At 39.8% G+C, this 9431-nt stretch overlaps 1 protein-coding gene and 1 long non-coding RNA gene across 2 annotated transcripts in view; both read left to right on the top strand.

The window, feature by feature from the left end:
* LOC309695933 lies at positions 1-986 on the top strand. Its single transcript, XR_014273261.1, has 3 exons — positions 1-105; positions 578-677; positions 904-986. It is a non-coding gene; the product is annotated as an uncharacterized lncRNA (long non-coding RNA).
* A 2542-nt stretch (positions 987-3528) lies between these two features.
* mta1 (metastasis associated 1) overlaps positions 3529-9431 on the top strand; it is a 50220-nt gene continuing 44317 nt past the window's right edge. The window contains exon 1 of the mRNA XM_082516948.1: positions 3529-3647. Coding sequence (XP_082373074.1) covers positions 3620-3647 — 28 coding nt within the window. The 5' untranslated portion in view covers positions 3529-3619. The remainder of the gene's footprint in view (positions 3648-9431) is intronic.

Here is a 9431-nt window from a genome sequence, read left to right as displayed (position 1 = left end):
ATGACTGTTTTTCATGGAGCAAATGGGGACAATAGAAATAGCTGTGCACATGATGTCCCCTACTGGCAGACTATGTTTAGTGCAACTTGGAGCATTTTTTTTTCAGTGAGTATTGGAAAGATCAGGCATTGTTAAGGAATGGTTTCAGAGCTCAATTTTGTGTTTTGTATGAGCTAAAGATAATGGATAACAGTATGTCTGAATTTGCATCGGTTTAAGGCAGGCAAGCCTTTGTCTTAAGTGGTCATTTTTATAAAAAGCTAGACAATAGCTCCCCCTAATGGTGACTGAAAATAAATACAAACTCCTAGTATTTTCTTTTACTTGCAATAAGTCAGCGCTATCTCCTCCCACAGCTCTCAGAGGACTGAGAAGATGGCTTCATAGACTAAAGAAAAAAAAAGAATATTGTCTTTAAAATCAACAGCAGTGGTGGTGAATGTGTTTTAGATGGATGTGCAGAGCAGTCTCCATACAGGAATCTAGGCATCTGTGATGTTGTACAGTAGCTCACTGGATTATTATCGGTAATATTTATCCTGCTTTATATACTTATACATATGTCTTATATCTATAGCAGGACTCACAGCAGAAGGTCACTGGCACTAACCTTCTGGGAAGGGAATATATTCAAGCATCCTCTAGAGAGCAGTGTTACAGACTGTTCCAAAGTATAGGTAATTCACTTTTAATAAGGAATACACCCATACAAAGTTAGGTGTGGAGGAGCGAGAGCTCTAACATTATTCCCTTTATTCATGCACCACCCATAGTGTGTCTAGATCCAAGCATAGGTTTCAGAAAGAGAATTAAAAATATATGAAATAGTTTCTGCAAGAAAACAGGTCTAACTGATTTCCTCTGTGTCTTTGTCTCTCCTGTGCAATCACCTGCTCCATGGAGGAGCGGAGGAAAGAAAGAGGACGAGGGAGGAAGAGAAGTAGGAAGAGAGGCCATCAGAGGTCTTCTTCCAAAGTGAAGGGAGGTTCTGCAGACGCTCTGCGTCTTGAGCCAATCCATCTCCACAGACTGAGAGTCATCAGGGAGAACACCTGCACTGCACTGCTCTGTACAGAGCTCTGCCTGCATGCTTGTCTTCCCGAATGCAGCAACATCTGGCAGAGGAGCAAGTGTATTAAAAAAAAAGGAACATCTGCACAGCATCAAGCAGCCAAGTAAACAAACAGCCCTAATGAAAGTGGTAACAGTTCCCAAATACAAGGGTGCATTGTCGACCACCTATTTTCCTTTAATTAAAGGCATATTAAGCACTGGCAGTGTTTTCTTCTGAGCCCATTGGGGAAAATTACAACAGCTCAAAAGACTGTTCACGTGTGTCTCCATATGCTTAACAAATAACACATAATGTGCAGGGATATGCTGGATTATGCTTTACACTTGAAATATTCCACAAGACAGCAATATAATATGCACAAAAATAAGCATTTATGCAGAAATGCACTGTTTGTTGCACATAGCAGTGTATACTTAAAAATAAATGTACAGTATAGTGATGCTCTTTCATCAGTGAGCATGCAACTATACTACAAATCAAAATATTGTGCAGTGTACCATTCACTGGCATTGAAAAACATCGCAAATTCAATGTAATTAAATTTGAATGACACAGTGTAGATGTAAATCCTTGTACACATCCATACATAAACACACACATGCACAAAAAACACACAAAGCACACACTCCTTGTCTCTCGTTCCTTTTCATAAAAGAGCCCCGGGACATAATACAGAATCCCTCCAATGCAGCACAGTTCCAACTGCACACTTGAGTAGGAGTGCATACTGTAAGTACACATGATTGGCCTATAACAGTCATGTGACTGCAGACTGTGATCCCCTGTGTTAGGTCACAGTAATTGACGCTTCCATATGGTATAGATCAGACGTAGCCTTCACCACGCATTCCTCTGTCACAGAGGCCCTATGCTACCTACAAAAAAAGTGAGCCAATCAAACAAATATCTGGTCACTCAGAATCACACATTGTAGATACCTTTCCATAAAAGACGGGTAGCCATGTAGAAAAAAAGCTATGCTCATGTGAGGTTTTTTTTAAGCATTCTGTGGTTTGATTGACAATTTATTGTGCCTTATCCAAGGTGATATGGTACTGTATGGTTTGTTTTTGGTAAGATTGAAAGAATAATATAAACACACTCACACACAGGCTACTGATAAGAACAGAAACACTGCTGCTAGTCCATGTTGCAGAACCAACATCCTATTTTAATGGCAGATTATTAGCTTGTTCTCCTAACCACGTGCACATAGAGTTGTACTGTGGACTAACCATGTCATTGTAATAAGCTTAATAATCCTAAATCTCCATAGTATTTCCAGAATCCAAAATATATCTCATATTATCATACCATAATTCACTGCATGTTTCTGCCTTCACTGCATGCTGTGGTTATAATGTAGTCCTATACAGTGAGACAAAAAAGAGCTATGCTATCTTATACATAAACCACCAATCCTAACTTTAATACACCTTTTTAGATTGGAAGAATTTGCATATGTCTTCCTTTCTTTTGTTAATAAAATTATGTATTTAAGGACAAATGTTAAATAAATGTTTAACATTAAAAGACAAAACTATATAGCTACACGACAGTGTGCCCTATCATGACAGCCCCAAAACCACCACTATAAACCACCCTAAAAATTAGACCACAGGGATGACCCGGTGTCTTTCTAATATACATGAATTATATTTAACATACTTTGTTATTTTTACATTTAAGCCCGTGCATCCCTCCCCTGCCGGTCCACTGACCTCTGACCCTCACTGACACTGTGAGCATTGAGGGATTTAGGATCACAGCACTGGTTTATTTTTAGGGCTGATGCATTTTTACACAGCTATACAGTTCCAGGTAAAAGGCTTATTTTAAAACCAGCTCTGGAACCTGTCCACAATTCATGAGTCATCCAATGTGGGAGTTTATACAGTCCGAAGTAGGCCTGGTAGGCCCTGGAAGTTTTCACATCGAGCTCTTACTTAAAGACTTGCTTTCCACCGTAAGTTATCGCGATACTTGTCGATTAGTTGATTAAAGAGCTGTATAATTATCATAAATAAATAAAACTTTAAGCTAGTATCCAAGTTTCATGTCTTAATAATAAATACAGGTCCATTTCCAAGAAATGTACCCTTCCGTTTATAATCTAAACTGGCAAGTAAAAGGTAAATGAACTACTTATGTAAGGTTAACCGAGTAGTAAAGTTAAGCAAAGTTAATAGGAAAACGCTTCTTTTCGGACGAGCGCGTGCTTGGTTGCTAACAGTGACGTAGGTACAGTTTAAAAAGGCAAATATTTATTTATTTATTTATTAAATTTTATTTTAAGTTAAAGAAATTTGTTTAATTAAATCGTTAATTTGTTACAGTGCTGATTCCCATTTACCAGCGCCAAAGTTGTGGGCTAAAAGAAAAAAGGCGTACTGTCTCTTTAAGGCAGCCAGCCAGTCTCTTCGTATTGATCAATCCACCATTTTCCAACACAGAGCGGCGGCAGTGCTAACACAGCTCCGGCAGCGCGAGAGAGAAGAGAGCCACCCCTCTACCTGGAGAGGAAGCCAGGGACCGGGGGCAGTCATGGCAGCGAACATGTACCGGGTTGGAGGTAAGGTGGAGGGGGTAGTATTTTAAGACCTTCCTGTAATTTTTTATGGCGGACTCGCCATGATTAACGTCGGTTCTTTTATGTATTTACAGCGCGTGGTCCGTCTTTTGCTTCCCTTCTTTTATTTCCCTAAAGCTAAAGAGCCTTGTGCTTCACAGATGATGATGATGGTGACTGTGAAGAGGAGGATGGTGATGAAGAGTAGTGGTTCTCTTTACAAAACTGCTCCCCGGATTTCCTCGCTTCTTTTTGCGTTTTTCTTGCAACTTAGCAAACAAGTACTTTAGTGCAACGATGCACTCTGAGTAACATGCATTGCGCTTCTATATATTTTGATGTAACGTAGTGGATATATTCTAAAAGTTTTGCGTGCCATTCAGCTACAGCCCGGACTATACGCTCACAGCCATAAGTAACGTCGTAAGTGCTTTAAGTGTCCTGCAGAAACCTCTCAGTGCTCACAAGACAGCAGCAAGGAGTGCATGCTTTTAAAATGCAGGGAAGGAGTGCAACAAAAAGTTAAAGACAACACTTTACATGCAGGAACCACTAAAATTCTCAAAGCATGCGTAGAGATCCGTTTTACACATTTATAACCAGTGTGTCTTCGCTTCTTTTGTGCAGGCAATTCAACTTAATACCAAATTAAAAATCCTGATTTCCCCTCCCACTCATTTTTTCCCTGCATATATTCCCCTGATTTACATCCCGTAGGTACTGTGTGAAAATGAAAACACGATAACCACTATAGCTGCACTGTATTTTAAATAGAATGTGCTGTTTTGAGGGGGTTTGCAGTGGAGATGCATAAAAAATGGAGAGCTTTTTAGATGTGTCTTCAAAAAACTTCAAATTTAGCTGTCAAAAAGTGTCACCACACAGAGGTTTGATGTGACGACTGTAATGGAGATGGCAGTCCTAAGCATTTGCAGGACAGTTTCTTTATTCTTTCTTTATTCATCCACTTTAATGTCTTTTTGGACTCTGTGGCCATTTGTCAGTAGAAAAGGGAGGGAAAGCAAACTGATTATGTTTTTAAGATTATTAAGTACTAATGTCATTTGAAATATGACTGATGTGATTGCAGTTGGCTTGGAGCATGAATCAAAAATAGCCTATGCTGAAGATAATGGCATTGTTATTTAGTCAAATGAAACAAAGCCTACCTGAGTGAGAGCTGGATTATGTTGGAGCAGGGTAAAAAGTTAACACTTTACCAGCCAGATGTTACTTAGTTTAGTATTTCTGTTTACGCTGTCAGTCTCTTACACTGACATACCAACCAGTTAAGCTATGTCTTGTTTGTAGCACACTAATTTGCAGTAAAAAAGATTGTTTCATTTATTTCATATCTACCTCGCAGCTTTAAGGTTGTGTAGTTTGACTAATTTGTGAAATCTAATCAATCAGAATGGCTTAAACATTTAATGCTCAGTCATCAAAGCAAAGTTGATTACTTTTTTGGAAAAGTGAAAAAGTAAAAAGTAAGCTCAACCTTCACAATTCAATTTAAAACTACAAAACACAATTTAATAAGCATAGTCTTAATTTGTCCTACAACCACACTTCTAGTTTAAAAAAATAAAATCACAGTTCTAGTTTGGCCTAAAAATAGGCCTCATAATTGACTGAAGCTTCTCCAGGCCAACACCAGAACAAAGCAGAAGCCCACACAAAGATGGCTGCTGCTTTGCAAGACAATGCAGGATCATCTTGGGAAAGCAATGAGTCCCCTTGAATGAGCAGTGGACAAAAGACAAAAGGTCTTGATGTCTTTGTTTTCACCATCCAGGCCACAAGCCACTCTTCCGGTGCCTGCAGCACTTCTTCCTAGTGCTTTCCCTCATGTGCAGGAAAGTGTTGGTGACTAAGTGTAGGCTACACGATAACTTTTAACCATTTCAGCGGTTGGAAGACGTTTTTATGAATGCAGTGAAATTTTAAAAAAGCCTCTAAGACTTGCTGACGACTTGTTTTCCCCAAGTGAAAACAACGCTTTCCTGAGATCATGATGTTCTAAATTTGGTTGTCAAGTTGTTTAGAAAGTTTACTACAATTTTTGCTAGTGGGTATTCAGACCTATCATTGAAAAAAGCGGACAGGCTTTTAAAACTGTGGAGCTTTGATTTTGTAGTTAATATTACAGTAAGTTGCTTGGTGGTGTTAAGCCAGGTTCAGTTTTTGGCCAGGTCATCCTCTATTTGTTTCTTTTAAAATGAATTTGTACAACAGGCTTCTGAATGAGGACCTACTGTGATAGAGATGTTCCAAAATATAGTAAAAGATGTCCTGTTTGTATTTTCTGAAACTGTGTTGCTCTGGTCAAAATATATTTCTACCTAGAATGAGGAGTGTGGGTTTTATTCCCCCATCACCTGCATCGGAACTGCAGTATGAGGCCATATCCGAGGATGTTATGATCACGAGGAATGATTACAGGATGCAAACACTTCTTCGGTCGTCATATGGGTAGAGGTCTGTTATTTAAAGAAATAATTGGAAAATACGGGATCCATCCTTTAAATAAGAACTTGTATTGAAATGTTTGGATTGTGACAGCTCTTGCACAGAGTTTGCAAAATGTGTTGCATTGTTTACTAACTTAAAAAGTGAGAAACTTGGGTGTTAATGCCCACATTTCCTTTGGATGGTGAGGATTTTCTACAGTAATTATTCAGAATGTGCCTGAAGGTGTTGCACTGTTTACTAATCTACAAACTGACTAAATTACAAACTTTGACAGTGCCCACACTTTGTTTGGCTCATGGCTGGTGTTAATCTCTCACGCTGGCAGTTGTGTCTCTTGCAGGGTCTGGTGGGTGTACTCGCTGAGTGGCGAGCTGAGGCTTCTTTGCTTCAATCCTGCCAAGTTCAGGACAACTAGTTGGACAGATGCATGACAACCTTTTTACATCCATTCAGCAAAGTATCATTGTGTTTCTGAGGGGGTCAAACTGCCCGAACGCCAATCACAATAACCCCTGTTTGCTAGCTTCCTTGTGTTTCCTATGGACTTAAGGGTCTGGTTGTATAAACTTCACTAGAATGAATGTTTGAGAAAAGAGTGGAAAAATTTGCTGATTTATCGCATTTGTTAAGTGCAAGCTGCAGTGGCTGCTGCAGTATGATTGCAAGGTGTCATGGGAGTTGTGATCTAATTATTATAAGATCAAATCCATCTCAGCCTTAACACCACTGCTGACTTTATGCAAAACTGCTTTTTAAACATTTTTTTATTCCTCTGTGTAAAATATTATAATATGTCAGAAAAGTGAGCGGGACGGGATATGAAAGACATATTTTTGTCTCTTTCCTGCTTTTGCCAGGAATCCTAGCAGATACTAGCAGGCCAGGTAGATTGTATAGACTGTACAGAGGTGTATGCATCTGTGCATACAGCAGATCGTACTTGATTGTGAGTGATATCAAAGTGTGAAAATAAGGTGCGAGTTTGACTTTAGGATATTAAATTAGCTTCTATTACCATAGAAACCTTCATCCATACTATGGCAGTCTATCTTGTCTGCGGTTGCTGCTTCTGACAACAGACACACCTGTCCGTGTGACTGCATGAGTAAGCATCGGATGGGGTGTGAGCTGTGGAGGGCGTGTGTTTGCTTGGACTAACGTGGGCAGATGTTCATGCTCTTCCTCTGCTGCCTCTCCAGCTCCCTTTCTAGCTCTAGCCCAGCCTTTGAAAAAAAAGAGAAATATGACTAAAGTATGCTGTACTACGTGTAGACATTGAGTTCTCTAGAGATGAGTTTGAAGCTGGAGCACTTTTTGAATTTGAAATAAATTGCATCATTTCATTAAGTTGAAATATTTGGATATGCCATGGTGCAGCTTTATTGGGGCTAGCATATTGCAGACTAAATGGAAGCAAAGATCAGTTGGTCACTGCGTTGTTGGTTTTTCTGTCACATAATCACAGTGTTGGTAGAGCTGTCTTTTAGGGATGTACAGGCAGACTTCCAGCTATCGTTTGAAATGTCTACGAATTTGATGATTCACCACGTAGTCTGTAGAAGTTCAGAAAATAGTCCCATCCCAAGTTATGGATACATGAGGAGAGAGGTGTAACTTTGATTTCAGTAGTCAGTGAGACGTACAAGAAAACACATACACAGAATCAACAGTCAAATTTGTTAAAAAAAAAAAAGGTTCATACCCTTTACTAGGTATGAACAAAGTTTTATGACCGCTTAATTTTAGACTCTGCTTAAAAGTGCCGACAGGATCAGCGAGTCAGGGTTAGAGTACTCGAACGATTGCTGAGCCAATTTATGTTCTGGATACACTAAGGCAAAAAAGGAAACTGCAGCTGTACTTGTCTACATCTTCACTACAGTAATGATCCCTGTTAAAATTGTTTTGAACCTCTTGCATCATTGCAACAGTGTGGTTTTCTTATTATGTTTCCCACTTCAGCTGTTATAAAGTAGATGATTGGCTGTGGGGAACTGCTGTCTCTTGGTGTTGGTCACAGATTTCGGTTCAGCATTCTTGTATCCTCTTTGTGATGTCTGCGATCTGTAGAAGCTACAATCAGAAATGTAATGAATTTCACATGTTAATTTGCTTTTTGTTAACTAATCTAATAATTCAAATGGCTAATCACTGCAGCTTTAATGTACTACATAAGTTATAATACGCTAATACACAGATTCCCAGCTGTTTGTCTCATGACTGTGCCTACTCAAATGCCTTTAACTAGGAGTGTGTTGCAGGGTGTGTCTCTGAGCTGTTCGACAAGTGATGTTCCCTCTGGGATTGCTTAATTTAAATTGCTTTAAGAAACTCTCAATGACAAAGTTGTTTGAAAACAGAGATTTAGGTAATAAGATGAGCATAGTGTTGGTGAATTGTACTTTCTGGAGGGCATATTTAACATAATAAACCACTACGACTATGTAAAGTGTGTCTCGATGAGACCACCAATACAGTATAGTTTTCAGCCAGAGCTGTGGGATTTGGACTTTAGGCCCTTACAATGTGCATCTTGGATTATCCTGGTCACCTTAACCGAAGTTTACAGTGAATGTTTGGATACAGGTTATTTTGATTGTAATTCGCACACCTGTTCCACTTATATTAGATTTTATCTCTTTCTGGTTGATTATTTATCTCATGTTTTCTTTCTCTCTGTCTCTCTCATCATTGCGTCTCTGCCAGTCTGTCTCTCTGGCCTGGTTTGAATCAGCCCAGCAGACTCTCTCTTTCGGGGCTCAATAACGTGCCTTGATTGGCTCACAGAAAATTTGACTGCACTATGACATCATGGCCGCCGGAGCCTGCCGATTGGCTGACGCTGAAAGTGGGGGATGGAGAGCGGGGTGGTTGTACGCGGGCTGATGTGACGGGAGGGCTGATGGGAAACCGAGAGACTGATGCTGCTCATTGCCTACAGGCTCTCTCTTTCTGTTGCTCTCATTTTGAGTTCCTCTCCAGCTTGCTCTCCAACAGGCTTCAGCTCCTCACATGTAGAAACTCCAACATTCAACCAGGCTGTTCTGGACAGTCACTGAGCCATTTTCCTCCCATGGTTATTTTATTACAATTTTTTTTCTTCTTCTGGAGGTGGCAGGAAGGGACACGGGTTGAACTTAAGTGTTTCCATTCTTGGTAACTTAAATTTCCGTGCCAGGAAAAAAAAGAACACGTTGAGCTTTGCCCAAAGTCCCACCTTCTCTAAATGTAGCGGGAGACGTGCTGTCACCAACCAAGGGGGGAAAAAAAAATCTTAGCATGTAGTGGCGATTCACACCCAACACCACATCAAAC

This window comes from Aulonocara stuartgranti (genome assembly GCF_965226115.1).
Source record: "Aulonocara stuartgranti genome assembly, chromosome: 19".
NCBI lineage: Eukaryota > Metazoa > Chordata > Actinopteri > Cichliformes > Cichlidae > Aulonocara > Aulonocara stuartgranti.
This window is presented reverse-complemented; position numbering and strand designations above follow the sequence as displayed.